General features: G+C 40.1%; 1 protein-coding gene across 5 annotated transcripts in view; it reads left to right on the top strand.

Moving 5' to 3' along the window:
• LOC117256551 (plasma membrane calcium-transporting ATPase 1-like) overlaps window positions 1-20,068 on the top strand; it is a 145,344-nt gene that overhangs the window by 62,908 nt on the left and 62,368 nt on the right. For all 5 annotated transcript variants that reach the window (XM_033626033.2, XM_033626028.2, XM_078170773.1 and 2 more), the window contains exons 3-5: window positions 17,264-17,461; window positions 18,525-18,782; window positions 19,596-19,721. In XM_033626033.2, coding sequence (XP_033481924.1) covers window positions 17,264-17,461; window positions 18,525-18,782; window positions 19,596-19,721 — 582 coding nt within the window. The remainder of the gene's footprint in view (window positions 1-17,263; window positions 17,462-18,524; window positions 18,783-19,595; window positions 19,722-20,068) is intronic.

Below are 20,068 nucleotides of genomic sequence, written 5' to 3'. Positions count from 1 at the left end.
TCAGACCAAAGCACAGATTTCCACTGGTCTAATGTCCATTCCTTGTGTTTCTTGGCCCAAACAAATCTCTTCTGCTTGTTGCCTCTCCTTAGCAGTGGTTTCCTAGCAGCTATTTGACCATGAAGGCCTGATTGGCGCAGTCTCCTCTTAACAGTTGTTCTAGAGATGGGTCTGCTGCTAGAACTCTGTGTGGCATTCATCTGGTCTCTGATCTGAGCTGCTGTTAACTTGCCATTTCTGAGGCTGGTGACTCGGATGAACTTATCCTCAGAAGCAGAGGTGACTCTTGGTCTTCCTTTCCTGGGTCGGTCCTCATGTGTGCCAGTTTCGTTGTAGCGCTTGATGGTTTTTGCGACTCCACTTGGGGACACATTTAAAGTTTTTGCAATTTTCCGGACTGACTGACCTTCATTTCTTAAAGTAATGATGGCCACTCGTTTTTCTTTAGTTAGCTGATTGGTTCTTGCCATAATATGAATTTTAACAGTTGTCCAATAGGGCTGTCGGCTGTGTATTAACCTGACTTCTGCACAACACAACTGATGGTCCCAACCCCATTGATAAAGCAAGAAATTCCACTAATTAACCCTGATAAGGCACACCTGTGAAGTGGAAACCATTTCAGGTGACTACCTCTTGAAGCTCATCGAGAGAATGCCAAGAGTGTGCAAAGCAGTAATCAGAGCAAAGGGTGGCTATTTTGAAGAAACTAGAATATAAAACATGTTTTCAGTTATTTCACCTTTTTTTGTTAAGTACATAACTCCACATGTGTTCATTCATAGTTTTGATGCCTTCAGTGAGACTCTACAATGTAAATAGTCATGAAAATAAAGAAAACGCATTGAATGAGAAGGTGTGTCCAAACTTTTGGCCTGTACTGTATGACGGTCTCCTTCAGTGGATGAAGTATCTCAGTTGTCATGGAGATGGCTCTCAGAAGTTGTTATGATTGCACACATAGCACTATTAAGACTTCTTGTTGGTGTTCAGTTAAAAGCTACAGCTACTGAGCATCACAACCAATCCATCTCCAAGACAACTGACGAAGACTGTGATTCGGCTTAAAACTCTGGAAAAAATGTCAAACATGTATCAACCACTGGGGGCAGCAAACGCACCATGAACAGCTACTGTCAGAAACGCAGCAGAGGAAGAAGAGCTGGTGCAGCCAAACAAACTGTGATGAGAGGACTTATAGCCTCTTGTTGTTTTAATTTAAAAAAAGAAAGTCATTAATTGGCCTTTAGTCTATAATTGGCCTGATTTCATGTGGTGCACAGCACGGTAAAATGAGCTGTTTATCCTGATGATGTGTTGGAGGTGTGCTCGTCATCAAACATCACTCTCAGCAGATCATTGAAATGATCTACTGCTTTTTTTGGTGATCAGTGGCAGTCAGCAAAAATCTCGGTGATGAGTACTTTGTATTTCCTTTGGCTGCTTCACAGTAAAAGCCACCTCATGGTTTCACAGTTCAACACTTTTCGTGTGAAGCAACATCAGCAAGTTATTAGCAGTGCCTCAAAGTCTGTGGTGTGGGATTTAGAGGGATACATCGAGAGATATGGAATACAATATAATACGTTTTCTTATAATCACCTAAAAAATAAGTATAGTTGTGTTTTTGTTACCTTAGAATGAGCTGTTTATATCTACATAGCAAGCAGGTCTTCGTCTGTGGAGTCCACCATGTTTCTACAGTAGCCCAGAACAGATAATTCAAACACTGACTCAAGATGGGACAACTCAAGTTTTCAGAGCCGCTCTGAGACAAGCAGTGTTGTAAAAACACTTCCTTTTTTTTTTAACATGAAATTGCTTTATTCAGTGTTTTAACCGATGTAAATGACTGCGTCCATTTGCTTTGGAGAGGAGGAGACCTCTGCGGGTGTCCTGAATATAACCTCCTGAACATTTGGATCCTAAAAAAAGGTGAGCACACATAGCAGGCCCTGGGCAAGCAGCTCCTCTGCAACGTGCCAAACAGCTCTGGGGAAACACTGATTTGTAACATGTTTTTACCTGTGTTAATCACCTGGTCCATTTGATTTGGAGAGGAGGAGAGCTCTGCGGATAATTTGACTCAGAGTAAAGACCTCTGGAACGATGAACACTAAAGGAAGTTCCAGCTAGTTAAAATTTTGATCCTGCTAAATCCTCCTAAATCTTCCTTTAGCATTGCTTTGTTTCCTGTGGATCTGTGTTACATCTAAAGGTAATTTGAATCTGGTGCAGAAAAGGCGGACCCCGCCACTAACAAAGAAAACTTGTACATGGAGAGGTAATTCAAAAATGTAAATACAATAAATGGCTATTGAGCATTTTAAGTATCAAAAATGGGGAACTGAAATGCCAAATAAAAATCATCAGGATGATACGTAGCTTCATTATCAGCGTTATTGTTTGCATGATAAAGAGCCAGTGTGTAGTCAGCACTGTGTGTATGTGACAGAAGTGAAATCGGCATGAAACCTGAGTGTCACACAGCTTTTATGTGTTTCTCACCTGATTCCTCACATTGATCTGTTTCCTTGTGGTCATGTAATCACAGTCAGTGTCCGTCCTGAAGTGACGCCGGGATGAATCATGTTTCTCACATCCTCAGATAACTTCGTCTGATAGCCAGTCGACTGTTAGTAAACCTGATTAGCTCAGTAACAGAAGCATTATGTTAGCTGTTAGCGACTTCACACAGTTATATTTAACTGTGTTTCCATATCGGCTCACTGTTCTCACTGTGATAATGAGAATTTTCTTCTTCAGCTGCTTTTACTTTCAGTCTTTAAAATCAGCTGCTGATTGGAAGCTGAACTGACTGTGATTGTTCAACCTGACCGCACACACAAACACTCACACACACACCCTAAAACACAAACACGAGGCTCAGCTGCAGCCGTGCATCCTGCTGGTTAATGTGTATTGATGAATCAGTCTGCTGCCTCTTTGGAGGTCATTGATCGTCCTTCTCATCATTTTACAAAATCTGTGTATTTCATGTTGAGAGGACACGCAGCCTCTGAGCAGGAGACACACAGCCAGATGTAAACTTTATTTAAACAGGGCTCGGGTTACAAAGAGCATCACAAAGAGACACATACGGACCTAAAAATAAGAGACTATTTTAGGAAAATGCTAATGAGCAGCAGCGTGTTCTGTCACTGCTCAGGTGAGAAGACAGGAGATGATTTCTTTTTGTCACTTTTATCATTTTTATTTCTTCATGTAAAGGAGTTTGTGTCTTTAGATCCAGGAAAGAGAGCTGAAACTGGCAGATAAAAATGGATTTTAAACAGTCACTGACATCAGCTGATGATCAGATGTTCAGTTTTATGCTGATTTAAAGCTCAGACAGTGTGGACGTTGCAGAGACTAAGCGTGTTACTTTCATGTGGGCCACAGATATTTTTACGTTAGATTGGAGCTACAGAGATCATTTGACCAGATGAAACTCACTGGACAAATACTAGTTCTTGTATTACAGGAGGTCTTTCTTAAGTCACCAGGTGGTGCGTGAAATGGTTGTAGAGTCGTTAAGCAAATTTGAAAAAGCAGAAACATGGACCATTAGAGTTAGTATGCAATAATCCTTGTGAAGGTGTAGAAAAAACAGACAGGGACATGGTGTTGTTGAGTGATAGCAAATGTTATAGCCTCTCAAGCTTAGTCATTGTCATGACTTATTTGTGTGCTATCTAATTATATAGGCTACCTTTAGATGGCTAACATTTGTACGCCATGGATGTAAATCACTGAGGCAGAGTGGGAGGCATTGTAGCATACAGTCAAGTTCTAGTTTACCAAATATTTACCTAACTGACAGGCCATATCATTAAATCCAGACAGAATAATAATCAGAGCTATTAAGAACTGGTTATACCTGCAGCCTGGTCAGTGAAAGCATGTTGAGCCTTCCTTGTTTGGTCATGTATCATGATGGAGCTTGGACCCAACAGGGTCTTGGGACAAAGCCATGATCTGTTTGGAGACCAATAACAAAAAATGAAGACGCACATTCAGATAAAAAACATCACTCCACATCTCACTTCTCTTTTGATTTGGTGGAAGGATTTTTCAGTCAAAGGTGAATCAACAAAGATATGATGGGTTATAGTGTGATTTGCAGTGCCCGCCAATCTGACTCCAATAGAACTGACACCAAAGTCGGGCTCCTCGAACGCTGTCACTGACGTCATGCTGTGTCCTTCTTTTATAGTGTTTTGTCAGCTACGACATTGAAAACATTCCAACAGGAAATATAGCTGGACGAACTTAGAATATTTATGTACTCAAGTTTGAAACAGTCTCTGCTGATATTGCTCAGCAGGGTTGGGCACGGGACGTGGTACTTTCAAGGGTACCGACCGAATTACATCAGTACTACAGAGAATTGCTTATTGTTAAATCCATCAATGCCAAATTTTGGTACATGAGAGTGCACCCTGAAGCCTGGGAGTCAGTCACAGAGCTCAGAGGCCGGCAACAGAGCTCTGTGCAACCAGCAGCTTCAAAGAAAGGAGGTGTAAATGCCCCAAAACCGGTGTTTTATCGAAATGTGTTCCCCTTGTCGAATAGTGTTTCCCTCCTAATGCGTAGTGCCCCCCTTGGTGGTCAGGGTTAAGGGCCAAGGGGAAGCACATGACACAACACCAGTAACCCTAACCACAGAGCTCTGTTGCCACTCTGTCATCTTCCCAAATCTATCGCTGCAGTGCCGATGTGCTGCGACTGTTTAAGCATCTGGTCTGTTTCCTTTTATGTATTATATTAGTATTAGACAGAATATTAACTCTATGTGTGATTAGAAAAGAGCAGAGGAGCAGATTACATTTATTATGCTTGTTAAATTTCATTTTTGATATTGCAGATAAAGTAAAGGTATTGCGGGTACTGATATTGGTTCAAATGTGAATGGTACCCAACCCTTTTGTGCTGATATCCTTTATTCTTGGACATAACTGTGGAAAAATCATGTAAGCTTCACGCCTGTTGATCGTTTCCATGGCAGCTGCTGACTGACATTTGAGAGTCAGCGTTGCTAAGAGACGCACAGTCAACATCTGTGGTGACCACTGTAAATCCTCCCAACATTGGTACATGACATTCAAGACATCAGCAAACCCACATAGTCCTGGATATGTACCGTTAGCAACTTCTGATCCTTTTACAGTAAGCACTGGTTACCTTGTGTTCACTTGATATCAACATTCGCTGAGTCATCAGCAGCTCCTGCACCCTCCTGCTGTGTTCATACTTCATTATAAACAGAAGAGGGTCATTTTAGGCTTTTTTTAGATTATTCATGGATTAATTAACCTGTTATTTCATCACAAACTGTAACTACACAGAGACCATGAGAATTATGATTGGTCAGTTTGGGCTGCAGTGAGTTCAGTCATCATGTCTGCTCATGATTAACAGTGCAGCAGGTTGAAGGAAGTCTCTTCATCAACAACTGACCGTATGAGGACTTTGTCACGTAGCAAGATTGTACTCTTCTCAACCAATGCTGGATCTGTGGGATCAATACCAACATTGGTATTTGGGAGCTTGAATAAATCTAACAATGATAAACAATATCCAGTTTTTCAAGCATTAAAGATCCCTTAAAGCATAGTGAGCAAGATATGTAGTGAGCATGAGTGAGCATCAAACAGGGTTAAATCTGAGCTATGAAACAGTTTGCACACACACAGGCGCACACACACACACGCATAATAGCGGTGTAAGTAGGTTCAGAGGTTTCTCGGCCTGCTGGCGTGTCGGATCTTTTCGAGATCCGTAGTGTGAGAAGTCAGCAACCATTCTGAGATTCAGCTTGAGCTGCGTGAGCTGAGTCTCATTCACTGTAACTAACACACACACACACACACACACGCACACACACGCACACAGCCTCAGGTCATCCATGTCTCTCTGCCAGTTGAAGCAGAAAGCTCCTCTAAGCGATCAGCAAGAGGGAGGAAGACGCCAAGACATGCAACGCTTTTCATGTCTGTCTTTTCTTTTTTTTTCCTCTGTCACATCTCTTAAAGTAAACTAATATAAACTGTTATCTGTAGTCGATCTCACTCTGTGAAACTCTCCAGACTTTACAAAAACCTGAAAATAGCTGAGAGATAAAAATCTGTCCTTTCATTAGCTATACCCGCTTATCCTTGAGAGTCGAGGGATCGGGGGAGTGATGGGGGAGCGATCCCGGCTGACACTGGGGCGAGAAGCGAGCACACCAGTCAATCACACGACTCGAGAAATACCAATCTAAAATATATGCAAATTAGTTGTGTAAATGGTTTCTTTCTTTTGCCCGAGGATTTATGGAGATCAGATGTTGCATCATTCTGCAGCAGAGGAAGTGTGTGTTTGTATTAAAGGCAGGTTTATCTCCTGTAGACACTCTGTGGATACTGAAGACAGAATAACCATCATCACTCTCCACCCACTGTGTTCGCTCATAAATTAAAGTCTTCCGTCAAATCTGATGTTCTTTTATCAATCGAGACGCTTATGTCTCATTGAAAAAGAAAAATATCAAACTGCATTTATTAATATTAAAGGAATACTTTAACTGCAAAATGGTCATTTGAACATCAGTTACTCACCCTGGGTTACTGTGAATATGTGACGATAGCTTTGTTTTTCTCACACGCCTCCATGGTGAACAGGGGACCCAAAAAAGGCAAACATTCTATAAGAATTGAAGTCATTTAAACTATATCAAAACATCTGTTCACAAACTCTCACAGTAAAATCCAAGTCTCAGGGTGCTTTCAGACCTAGAGTTGTTTTGCTTTTGTCTGAATCAGAGACTCATGTTGTTCCAAAGTTGTACAATTGCCTAGAGTTGGTTCGTGTTCTCACGGCATCATTTATAAACAGACCAGATAAAATCCCTTGCATGAGAAAGCTGCTCTTGATTGGTCAGAATTTCCGTGTGGGAAAAATCCAGGAAGTAAACAAAACGTTGAAGAAGAGTACACTTGCAAGATAAATGTGACACTTTCTAATGTCACAATGGAGGGACAACTACGCAGGTTGATTTTAGCGCTGCTCATCGTGGACTATATTGCTGTCATTGTTCATTTTAGTCAAAGCATACAGTTTGAAAACGAGGCGCGGCTCCAACTAGAAAACAATGTTTTGATGCATTGGATGTGCTGAATGTGCATATTAAGGCAGTACAGGAGGAGGTGCACATTAATAATCCTCCAGGACTGTAACATGCTCATGTTTAACCCAAACAATGTGTCATGTGACTGCAGCTGGTTCACATCCAGGTCGGAATACGTTCTCACCACAAACGAACCGCACCAGAGTTCGTTTGTAACTGGACCGAGACCACCTCTTCAAGAAGGTTTTGGTCCGGTTGTTTTGGTGTGCAGCCGAGTGTGAATGCTGTGTTCACACCTGCCCAAATGAACCGCATTTAGGGGGCAAATGAACTTGAGTTCAACAGGGCAGGTGAAAGCACCCTGAAATAGTAATGTTCTAGCTAAAATCCACGTGTTTGGGTAGTACCATTTTGGATAATTGAGACTTGGATTATACTGCACAAGATGTGTGAGAGCTTGTAAACAGACGTTCATGTATGGTTTTGCTGTTGTTAAACGTGGTCCCCATTAACTTAATTTAATGATGAATGTTTGCCTTCTTTCGATTCCCCCTTCACCGTGGAGACATGCCAGAAAAACAAAATTTTCTTCACAAAATCAATGTAACACACGCTAAGTAACTGATACACAAATTATCATTTTGCAGTTAAAAGTATTCCTTTAAAAAATTAGGTTTATCACAAGTATTGCCAACAGCAGCAGGTGAAGTCGGGCCGATCTTCAACATTGGCTGATCATGTCAGTTTGTTTTCAATGACAGACGATGTTAACTTGACATTTGAAGAGATTCCAGTCAACGTGTATATTTTAGAAACAGATATGTGCAGTGACGGCGATGTATACACATACAAAACATGTTTCCATCATAGTGTCTGTGACTGTATGTATTGTCTGGGTACGTCCATTCCATTACTGCACAGATGATCCTGTGAGACACAGTCTGACTGCAGATGAGGCTACAGACACTGAGGACTGGCTGTAATAATCCTGCCGCTGACACAGAATTCATTTTGATAATCCACAGGAAATGGGGTTTGGTGATTTCCTTAAAAATGCCCTGAGATCTTTGATGGACTTCGGGACTCGTCCTGAGGACAACTGCTGTAATTCAAATAAACTCATATTATACGTTTATAATCTGGAACATGTGTGTATCCATCTATTTCCTTTTGGCTGTTAGTGTGTGTTAGCCCCAGTTTGTGCCTCTCATGTATTAATTTTATATTTGTGTCACAGACGGACGCTAAGCTCAGACCATAACAGCACGTATCGCTGTTCTGAAGGTATTTCCAGAATCCTTAAAATCTCTTCTAACCATCTGGATGAAGAAATATTTTGTCTGCTGCACATTAAACAAGATTTTTAACCAGTTTCCCAAGATACACCTCTTAATCCAAACACAGACAGTTACAGACTGTACATCCTTGCTCAATTTGTACAATATGAACCCAAATTAAAATGTTACTATCAGTAGCCTATATATTGATGTTTCTTTGTAATATGTGATACTTTGAGACTAAATAACGAGTCATATTTGGCTTGTGATTTACAGGAAGGACCAGCATATATATCTGTTTAACTGCATGGAGAGAAAATACAGTCACAACTTGGGAAACTGGTTTAAAAAAGACAAACTTTTTTTATGGTGCAGAGAACAGAACATTTTTTAATCCAGATGGTTAAAAGAGTCTTTATGGATTCTGGAAATATCTTTGGTACAGCTCTTAGTTTTGTGAAATGACCATCTGGGCTTTATAAAGAATGCCATGAATAGCTCTGTAGCACAAAGATATCTGTGTGTGTGAATGTGTGTGTGTGTATGTGAGTATGTGTGCCTGTGTACGTACATACATGTGCGTGACCTGTGTGTCGCCACATATCATTGCATGCTATCGCGCCGCATATCTTCATGCATTTTTAAGCAGAGAGAAAAGAGCTTTTGATTCCAGAAGGTCCAAAGGACACATCAGAGGAAATCATGTGACATTAACATACAGAACATTTCTATAGAAAGAGTTGTCTAATGGCTGCTTGCCATTAGACAACATTTAACACTTAGTTCACTGAAAAATATGGTTTTGTAGAAATTATTTATATTTCTCAAAGTAAGGTAGTGAAAAAGTATGGTATTGGTTTAATACCAATAGTGAACTGAAACAGATACAGGATATGCTTGCATTTTTATTTGATGAAAACGGTCTGTCCTGTCTGTCATTTCAGTTTCAACTTAAAATTTATCCTTTGTCACTGGCTGTCTGTATATGAGCTGATCTTTGAACCTCTATTCATGAGTTAGTTTCAATCACATTTTTGTTTATGCCAAACATGAAATAAACAGGTTTATTTTCTGACTGAATTAAAGCCGATACAAACCATGTCAATGACCAGTAAGGTCTCAACTTTTAAATCCAGCAGAGACTTAAAGCAGCCAAATTTTAGGATCACTGCAGCACATTAAATTTAATTTGATAAGTCTGATTTTGAACCTCACAAATCCAAATTGTACATCAAGTTTTAAAATAAATTCAATAAATAAATACATTTTTCCGATGACTTTAAAATGATCCCAGAACACTTTTTCACTTGGCCTCACAGCAAGTGCAGGTTTTTTCAACTCTAAGGCTACATCTTCACCTTAAAGGGATAGTTCAGATCTTTTGAAGTAGGGTTGTATGAGGCACTTATCCATAGTCAGTGTATCACATACAGTAGGTGGCGGTTGACGTGCCCCCAGTTTGAAGAAACAGGCAGGAGTAGCGCCACAAAAGTGGGGCAATGTGCTGCTTTGGACAGAGGCAGGAACAAAACATATTTTAGCCTCTTAAAAAAAGTTCCACCTAACAAAATTAATATTAATTCAAGTGTACGCCATACTGAGAATATTTTCACTGCTTTACCTTGTGGCAGACAGCCCATTGCTTCTGTCAAAGCCACCAGACTCCATTGAGAAAATTGGTGATTTAAGCTCGCTGAACATGGGAGCTGTTGCCTTCATCAGTTAATTAGTTTGTGTTATTGTTTGACTTTAGTGAATACAAACTAACCTTTCTATTCACCAAAGTCACAAAATAACACAAACTAACTAACTGATTGAGGCAGCGGTAGACCAGCAGCTCCTGTGTTCAGTTCAAGTCAAATTTATATTTTTGTCAGTGGAGTCTGGCTCTCAAGAGAGAAATATAACCGCTTCAGTTCTCAGTCAGAAATCGCTCTGTGAAGGCAAGGTAAAGCATTTAAAATACTGTAACTATAGTATACAATTACACGGATGTTGATTTTTTTTTTTAGGTTGCTAAAATACATTTTGCTGCTGCCCTCCCGTCCACAGCAGTACATTGCTTATCTTTAGTTTTGGTACTCCAGTCTGCTTCTCCAAACTGGGGGTGTGCCAACTGAAATCTACAGTATGTAAGACACTGACCATAGATAAGTACCTCATACAACCCCACTTCAAAAGATCAGAATTATTGCTTAATACGCGTGACCCTGGGCAAACTTGAAACTCTTCGCGTCCACTCGCATGTTTTCATAGATTTTAGAAGCAGCTGTGTTGCCTCTGAAATCTGCTTTGTGTCCTGTCTAAACACATCTCACCAGTAGATACTCTTGTTTTTGGTACTTGATATTCATCAGATTCAGCTGAAGATGAAGTGTGACATTAGCATCACTTGTTCCTGTATGTGTCGCTGACTGTTGGTCCACCTGTCGGACAGCAGAGAAAGAATAAAGCACTGCAGGATGAGGATAGAAATGATGGAGGCAAAGACAGAATTGGCGGATGAACCGCAGAGATGATAGAGGAAATAGGAAGCAGTCCTGACAACATGGAGGAGGTAGAAGGAGAAAATTGTCCTCTGTCTTTGTAGTGGACATCAAACATTCAAAACAATGAGACTGGACATTAATCCCTGCTGCTGTAGATTCATCTGTCAGAGGGAGAATGAATGGAAGTGAAAACTGCGTGTGGTAAAAGATGAAGCTGCATGTTGGCTGATAAAGCTGTGAATTGGAAGAGACCTCGATTTGGACCAATGAAGTCCATTTCTGCTACAAGCTGAAATGCATAAACATCTGTGACAGCTGAGTGTGCAGCCGACTGCTCTGCTGTTGCTGGAACGTTATTTCAGAGCTTTAATCTGCATCTCCACAGGGACGTTCACCAAAACAACGAGCCGACGGCAGATGAAACCCGCCGCCACAATCACAACATTAAACCAGAAAAAACAGCCTTGAATCGTTCAAACAGCGGGTTAAGGTGCTCTGTGGTCCTGTTTTTCTTTATTTTAGTGCGACAGGCGCTTTCAACATCAATCACTGGCTTCAAAATGATCAAACCAAACTTTGAACAAAACCACAGTGTGATGAAAGATTGCTGATGATGACTTTGACAAGTGGTGTATTTTTAAAATCTGTGTTTGTGCATCGGCTCTAAACCACAGAGAAGCTCCTCAGACATGTTCAGAAGCCGTACTGTTGCTCAGATAGACTGCTCCTTTTGGTCTGTAGTAGAGTACTGTGTTAACACTGTAGCGCTTTATTTTGAAAGGCTTTTTATTAAAGCTTATTATCTCATCTAATGTCATCTCGCCACTGATTGCTTCACCTCTTTTAATTTAGCCCATCTTGCCTCCTCCAACCTCATCTCATCTAATCTCCTTTTATCACACCTCATTTCATAACACCACACCTCATATCATATCATATATCACCTCGCCTCCTCATATGTAAAATCGCTTCAAGTGATCTCACCTCGTTTCTTCTTGTTGCTTCACAACTCACACTAACTCTCCGCACTTCGTCTCATCTCACCTCACTTTTTTTCCCTCATTGTCTTCTCTCATTTCATCCCAGGTGATCTCATCTCGTCCCACATCAACTCATTTTTAACTCGACACACCTAATTTACAGTTTTTTCTCGATGGCTTTGACACCATTCCTGGAGCAACTCACGATTTTCTCAAATCTTCACACACAATTTTAAAAACTCACACCTAATGGTGCAAACATTTCACTTCTGGGTCCAATTTCAAACACACACATACAAGCCATCAAAATCACAGACCACATGACTGTTTGTAACACACTTGAGGGATCAATTCCAAACACACTGCAACCAAATGTTTAGTAGTAGAAGGATGCTCAGAGAAATAATTGTAAAATAAGAGCAATGTCTGTCCAGATAACCCCCCAGGAACAGCCTGGCAAGCCACTCAGTTGTTGAATGGGCGTTGAACATTTCTTCAGACCACCGATACATTACATTTCCACCTTATTATGTAGAAGATACATGGAAACTTTCAGCAATGCTGTAGTTAATGTGTAGTTAGGTTCAGACAAAAAAACCCACTTGGTTATGGGTAGGAAAGAGCTTAAAGTGCTCTGTTGGGGCACAATCTCTGCTGGAAAAGCCGCAATGTCTTTGTAAAAAACAATAGTCAAAACACCCATGATTGGAGCCTAAAAAGACATTGGAAACACAGCAATGACTCACTGAAACACAACTTGTTATGTTGTTTTTTGCTCTTGAACAGTCGCCTGCAGTGGTCTATGGCTCGGCAGCCTTCTCGCCAACGTGACACACCATCCATGGTCCTCTCTGCTCCCGTAGTAACTACTACGGCCAATAGAAGGCACAGCTTACAACAAACATAAGTATAGGTCATAATAAACTGTTTAAACAATCGACCTATCTGGATGTTTTTTTTTTTCCGTGAGAGTTGTCTGACTATCCGGGTTAGAATTTTTCTCAAACAGATGCCATTACTGACACACAGCATATTCACCATAAACCAAAGTGGTACAAAGTTAATCTGAGATTACCTGTCTTTGTTGTTGTTGTCTTCCTCTTCTTCTCCTGTGTTTTGCAAACCCGGCATTGTAAGGATCCATTGTTACAAAGCACATAGTCTTGCCTAGAGGCATTGTGATTGATGTGTTAACAATCCAGAGGCTTAGTGTTTGAACCTGGAGAAAGGTGTAGTGTTTGAGTTTAGGTTGTGATGACTTAATTATGTTGAGAGCATGTGTTTGCTGAATGAACACACCATGCAGTGAATGAATGATATAGCTACTTCTGTGTAAGGCTTTGCAGACAGTTTTGAATATTGAGACAGGTGAACAGCGTTTATAGTTTGGGGAAATGGGTCTGTTCTTTGGTAAATGGCGTTACGGTTTGGGATGTTTAATAATCGGCCCATTTACGGTGTGTAAGCGCTTGATAAAAACTGTAAGGTTAAATGACATAAGTGAGACATAAGAAAAACGGGTATCTCTCTGTTCGATGCGATTGTGTACTCTAAAATTACATAAAACCTCAAACCAGCGTAAACTAGTATCTGGTACCTGATGACTGCATCCAAAGAAAAGAGGGACAGATCATGAGGAAGAGGAGGAGGAGGAGGAGGAGGGGAACTCTGGTCGCTCTGGAGCGAATCATCAAAGAAGGGATGAGAGGCCATTACTTAAACACATGAAGGCAGGAACATGTTCATGCTGACTTACAGAGTCCTCCTTCATGAGGAATCCTGGCAGTGCGATCTGTTGACATTCAGATCACGTTCCACTGCACATCTCCCGATTTCCAACAAGAATCCACAGCAGCCATGTTGCTGCCCACACAGCCGTGCAGAGCAAGTCACAGATTTTCAGGTTTTACTAAAAAACACCCAGATTTCTTTAAAAAAAAAAAAAGAGAGAGCACATCAGTTCAACTCGTTCTCATGCAGCAGCCTCGTCCCTGTGCACCCAGAAGTTGCTGCAAATAACACTGTTTACTGAATTTAAAGTTAACGAGGTCCTGTGGTGATGAGCTGAGCTCAGAAAATCCTCCCTTAATAGAGAGTGAAGATAAACACGAGCTGCTCATTATTCATTAATTGATGATAAATAAACTGTGTAAATGTTGTTTTAAAGATCTGATTTTCACTCAGTTCTAATAAAAGACTTGGAAGCTCTGACGACCTCCTGCTCTGCTCCCTTTGTCAGCATCCGGGTCGGCTGAGAGATCATTGTGTTTTTATTGTCTTTATATGGAGAATGAATGAGCAGTTAGATATGAGTCACTGCTGGAAAATGACAGTCACAAGTCTGGAATCAATAACTCACAGATATTGTTTGGTCTTCAAAGAGCAGAGGATTATATCATCTTTCTGCAGATTGGCAGGAAGAGAAGCATCAGCCAGGTTTTTAAATTACCTGGACTAATCAATTAGTTTGTGATATTTAAAGCTCAAGTGTGCAACTTTTGTCTCCCCCCTCTGGCAGTGAGAGTAGTTATATAGACAGCGTCGATGGGTGCTTATAACACATGCCTGTGGGTGAGCTCGCTGCATCTTCGTTGCACCCAGGAGCGCTTTTTAACTTTAATCCTTTCTCTGAACGAGTTTCTTTTTATCTGGAGCATCCACTAGAGAAACTTTTCTTGGATGATTCTTAGGATTTCATCGCTATTGTTTCTCCCCTCTTACTTGTCAACCAGAGGTCACAATGACCAAATATTTCCCGTCATTGACTGAATTTAAAACACTGCGGAAGATCTACTGTCTCTTCATCTTTTCTCTCCACGGCGTACACTGCTGCCAGAGCACACCAGAACGACACTCCGCAACCACATTTGGGAAATTATTCCACCTTAAAAGTTGGCGGTAGTTGCCGGCGGTAGTCTTTTAGCAGAATAGTGAATTAAATTATGTTTCCCTCAATCTATAGTTAGCTAGAAAGGAGGAAAAAACATCCTTTTATTTTATAGTTATCGTTGACTAATGTAGGTAAACCTGCCACTGTAGGAACAGTAGTTACATAAGCTTTGAAACGGCCACACTTTCACCAACCCTGAATGAAAATTAAATGCTTTTTAGTATGTCTTGTTAAAAAATTAAATTAAAATGACTGGTATTAAAAGATTATGATGGAATTTTCACGACCCCGTTAGGCAGAATGTCGAGAAAAAGTCTAAAGCGACCTAAAAGCATCAAAACTCAAGGAAAAGTAGTGCCAAACAGAAAACAGAAAGAAAAATCTGAACAAAAAATAAATTAATGAATCCCCCCCTCCCCTTTAGCTCTGGCTGATTGATGTAAAATGCATGACTTTGGGTGCACCTGCTGTGAAAGCTGCCACAGACACTTGACACCAAAACTAGACTAATAGAGAGCTTTCCCTGGCGACAAAAGTCTTAATGAGTAACTTTAAGCCTTAATAGAATCAATTAAAAATGGTGGAGTTATATAAAAATTCACCCCCCATACAGTCGTCATGAAGGGGGAAATAAGCTATGAAGACTGAAATATTTTTTGTACTAGGCTTTAAACATGTTTATTTCTGCTGTAAAGTTGAGCGATTTAACATCTAAAGGGACTGACTGGCTTTTGTAGCCAGCCTCAAGTGGACGATTGAGGAAGTGCAGTTTTTGGGCACTTTGCTTTGGCTTCATTTTTCAGCCCCGGAGGTTGCCGTTTGGTTTCAACTCAATCCAGCTTACAGTGTGAGGGGTGTGGCCCTTCTGAAATTAAATTTTTGGGCCTAAATTACTACACCATCAGTGCCCCCTGACTGGGATTTTATTTCAGCGTTTGCACACAGCCCACCCTACCTTTTAAAAAGGCGAGGGTAGTGCTGCACTACACTATATATTCCATGTTATTCATTCAAACCTTCTTAATCTGCTTTTATTGTTGTTTGATTGACAGTTTTATTTATTTATTTATTTATTTATTCTTTAATCTTGATTTTCAATTGAGTGTTTAATGGTCTGCAGTATCTTCCCATGAGTCAGCTGATCAGAGCGGGTAGGCCTGATCAGGTGGTGGTGTGTTGACGTGGAGTATTTTGGCTCTGGTGGAGCAGCAGATTGTGCGTGCAGCAGGAGGGGAAGGTGGTTCGGGTCAGCTCAGGCTGCCATGGACGCATCACTGCCACAGACAACACACACCAGTGGTTCCCAGCCTGGGGGTTGAGACCCACTCAATGGGCCACTGGATAAACACAAAGGGTCGCTGGTTGATTGACAGGAAGAAGAACCCACAGAATACTTAGCCCTATAAAGTTATATCTATATTTTCAGATGTTCCTCTACTTTTTCTTGTGATTTCTTGTATGATTTTAACTCTAAAGTGTGTCAAAATAAAACAGAAATCTTTTCTCGTAAAAATAAAACCGGTGCAGATGGGTAGTTTTAAGGGGAAACCACTGCTGGGTGCAACACACAGGGGTCAGTGAAACCTGGGAAAAAACTGCTCATAGAAACTATTTTTCCCATCTGTGTGTCTGCACCTGAACGCACCATATGTCTGACCTTTTAGTCCGTTGTTTTTTTTTTTTTTTTTTTAAACTGGATCTCCAGACAGAAAGGAGGAAATAATGAATACAAAGATACATAATTTCTGTGGGTGGAACAAATCTGTGCTGGTGATTCGCCCAGATAAATACTGTATATGGAAATACTGCAGTCTTTCATGGCAACAAAAGTAGGTCATGTTGCAAAACTCCTGTTTATAGAATTCTGTAAAATCTTTCATAACTATAGTGCATCTTCAGGCCTCGCTGCGTGTAGGTGCACAGCCACAGTATGCAGCAGAAGAATCACGCTTCCAGTGAAGGTTTAAGAGGTTTTACTGGAAGCAAAGGTGAAACTGTGACAACAGTATTGAACCAAAAATGTCATGATAGTGATTACACTTTAGAAATAACCATAAGAAGAAACACACACAGAGCCTAATGAATCCAGTACTTTTTATCTGCACACCAGTAGGTTTGAGCCTGCCATTTTTCTCTGTAATTTAAAATTAATTTTGAATGTATTTATTTGTCTTTTTGAGTAGTTATGACATGATCTATACACTGTACATAAACACACTGTGCTTTCCTTTTGGCTTCTATCCACACACCTGAAACTCATTTGTATCTAGTTTTGTTTTGTGTTTGACTTCAGCACCCTGAGGACGGTTTCTGGCCAAATCAGGGTGGTGTCAGCTGTGCAGAATTATTTATGTTACTCAGAGGGCCTTGGATTTTTCTTTCATGACTCCAAAGAGCATTTAGTGTGAATGTGTGCTTATAAAGCAAAGACGCACTCAGGTTATTTCCCTTTCTTTGTGTAAAGAAAAGTTTTCTTCATTGATGTGAATATTAATGTCTTGTGTTTGCGTCTGCAGGTCTGTCCGGTAACCCTGTCGATTTGGAGAAACGGCACACGGCATTCGGCAAGAACTTCATCCCCCCCAAGAAGCCCAAGACGTTCCTGCAGCTGGTGTGGGAGGCTCTGCAGGATGTTACACTCATTATCCTGGAAATCGCTGCCATCATCTCGCTGGGCCTTTCCTTCTACCATCCACCAGGGGGCGACAGTGAAGGTCGGTACAGTCAGAGTCAGAGGTGAAAATCAGGGCCGTAGATAACGCCGTGGACACTAAGATCATGTCCCCCACATCTTCTCCATATTTTATTTTATCTTATTTTATGTTATATTTTTTTGTATGTAGAATTGTAGGTTTTAGGAACCTCGGGGGAGTTAACATTAAAACAATAAAATACATGAGGGATATTTATTTTAAGCTGATCTCAGCTTTTTTAGACTTTGTATATTTAAATTTGATCACTATTGGGCCAACAACATAATAGAAAATAAAGGTTTCAGTATTTCTTTAACAGAATTTAATTCCTGGAAACACCACGTAGACCTGCATGTAGGAAAATTTATAATATAATTGAGCACTTATCTGAATAAAAAAAATTAATCTGTAAATTCTTATCATTTAATTTATATATTTGATTGTCTTATATATTATTTTGTTTCAACAATTAATTTGGGGGAGAGCTCAGCATTATTATTTTCTGTTAATGTATTTATTTAAATGTAATTGTCTAATGAACAGTACATTTTATATAAGTTTATATAATTATTGACTTTAACTTTATTTTTTTATTTTATTTATTTAAATTATATATTTGTTTTTTTCATTACTTTTTTTATTTATTTTATTTCTCAAAATTATTTTATTTATTAATTTATTTCTTCATTTATACATTTATTGTATTTAACTCATTATTTGTTCATAATTCATTTATTCATTTATCCACAATATTTACCTACCAACCATATCATTTTAAGTCAGTATTTATAAAATCCTGGCTACAAGATGCTCAAAAAAAAAAAGATGAATATGTTTTTGCTCCTTAAATGGTAGTAATTAGCCTAAGATTAAATATACAGAAGACAAAGAAAATAAATAAGTAAATAAACACGTCCACACTGAAACATTTGTCTTGTTAACATTGTTGCTGAAACTAGAGTTAAAATTAAAACTTTTTGAAGCTGTACAGTTTTAGTTTGACAGAGCTGTTCCACCTGTTTCCACCTGACACATTAATTTGGTAAATGTGATTCAAATGTAAAATATCCCTGTCCTCCTGCAGCATGTGGTGAGACTGCAAGCGGTGTGGAGGACGAGGGCGAGGCTCAGGCTGGCTGGATCGAGGGCGCCGCCATCCTTTTCTCGGTCATCATCGTTGTCCTGGTGACGGCCTTCAATGACTGGTCCAAGGAGAAGCAGTTCCGCGGGCTGCAGAGTCGCATCGAGCAGGAGCAAAAGTTCACCGTCATCCGCAAAGGCCAGGTCATCCAGATCCCTGTGGCCGAGATCGTGGTGGGAGACATCGCTCAGATCAAATACGGTATGACACCACAGCCACCAGACTAAGATATCAAACCAGTGACGTCAGTGAGACGAGTTTAAAGACATGACTGGATTGTCATTTTCTGTCTGTTCATTCTGATCGTTTCCACAGTGATGCACTTCTATGAAACATATTATGAATGAAGCTGTATATGACATTCAGAGCCTGTCAATGATTCAGAGTCAGGACCAGGATTAACTGCACATGGCTCTCATCATGGAGGTGCCTAACTAGCAGCTAATGATGCTAACAGTGCAAACAGTGCTAACGTGGCAACAGTGCTGACAGAGCATATAATTGTTTGCTGCTATATTAGAGTTCTGAATGTCGTATTCAGCTCCTTTAAATCTTAAGAGTTTTATAAATAGCTCTCATTCACTCTGGATCAGGCATGAAAAATTCACATACTATTTCTTTGTGAACCTTGCTTTGGAAACAGGAAAGGTCCTTCCCCAAACTGTTGGCACAAAGCTGGAAGCACTATTGTTTAAAATAACATTAAGATTTCCCTTCACAGGAACTAAGGAGACCAAAAGCATACTACATTAAAGCACATGTTTTTTGTGTCTTATACTGTTCTGACGCTACAGTAGGCAGATTGAATTAAAATTCCAGTTCTTTCATCTGTTTTGCAAAAGTCTGGTTTTAGCGTTAACAGGAAAGCTAAACAGTTTGGTTGAAATGTTTAATGTAATGTGTTGGTGCTCAGCCTTCAGTATGAGAGGACTGCTGCAAAGAGCAAAAATCTGTTTACACTGAAGCTGCTCTGAGAAATAAACAACATGCATGCTCTGACCTCTGCGCCTGCAGGAGACCTGCTGCCTGCTGACGGGATCTTGATCCAAGGCAATGACCTGAAGATTGATGAGAGCTCTCTGACCGGAGAGTCTGATCAGGTCCGAAAGTCTTTGGAGAAGGACCCCATGCTGTTGTCCGGTGAGTGCCGGATCACATTCTCCTGACACTGCTGATTCTTCTTTGAAGTGATTCTGCTGATATTCCTTAAACAAACACATTCACTGTTTCTGTTTGTTTGTTGTCTGTAAGATGAATCCTCTGAAGCAGGATGTGGAATTAGATCTCTTAATTAATCAGTGTTCATTGTATGTATATCATGCGAATTACTTGAATAGCATTTTTTGTACAAGTTAATACAACTCAGAGAGCTCTACTACTAACTGACAAGCTTATAATGAGACAATACAAATAAAAAAATAACACAAGTGAAGACTAATGCATATGGGGTAGGCATGTCACTTTCGGTTATTTTTGCTTTTGATAGA

This window comes from Epinephelus lanceolatus, chromosome 1 (genome assembly GCF_041903045.1).
Source record: "Epinephelus lanceolatus isolate andai-2023 chromosome 1, ASM4190304v1, whole genome shotgun sequence".
NCBI classification, from domain to species: Eukaryota; Metazoa; Chordata; class Actinopteri; order Perciformes; family Serranidae; genus Epinephelus; species Epinephelus lanceolatus.
Note: the sequence above shows the minus strand (reverse complement) of the source record. Positions and strands in the feature narration are given on the sequence as shown.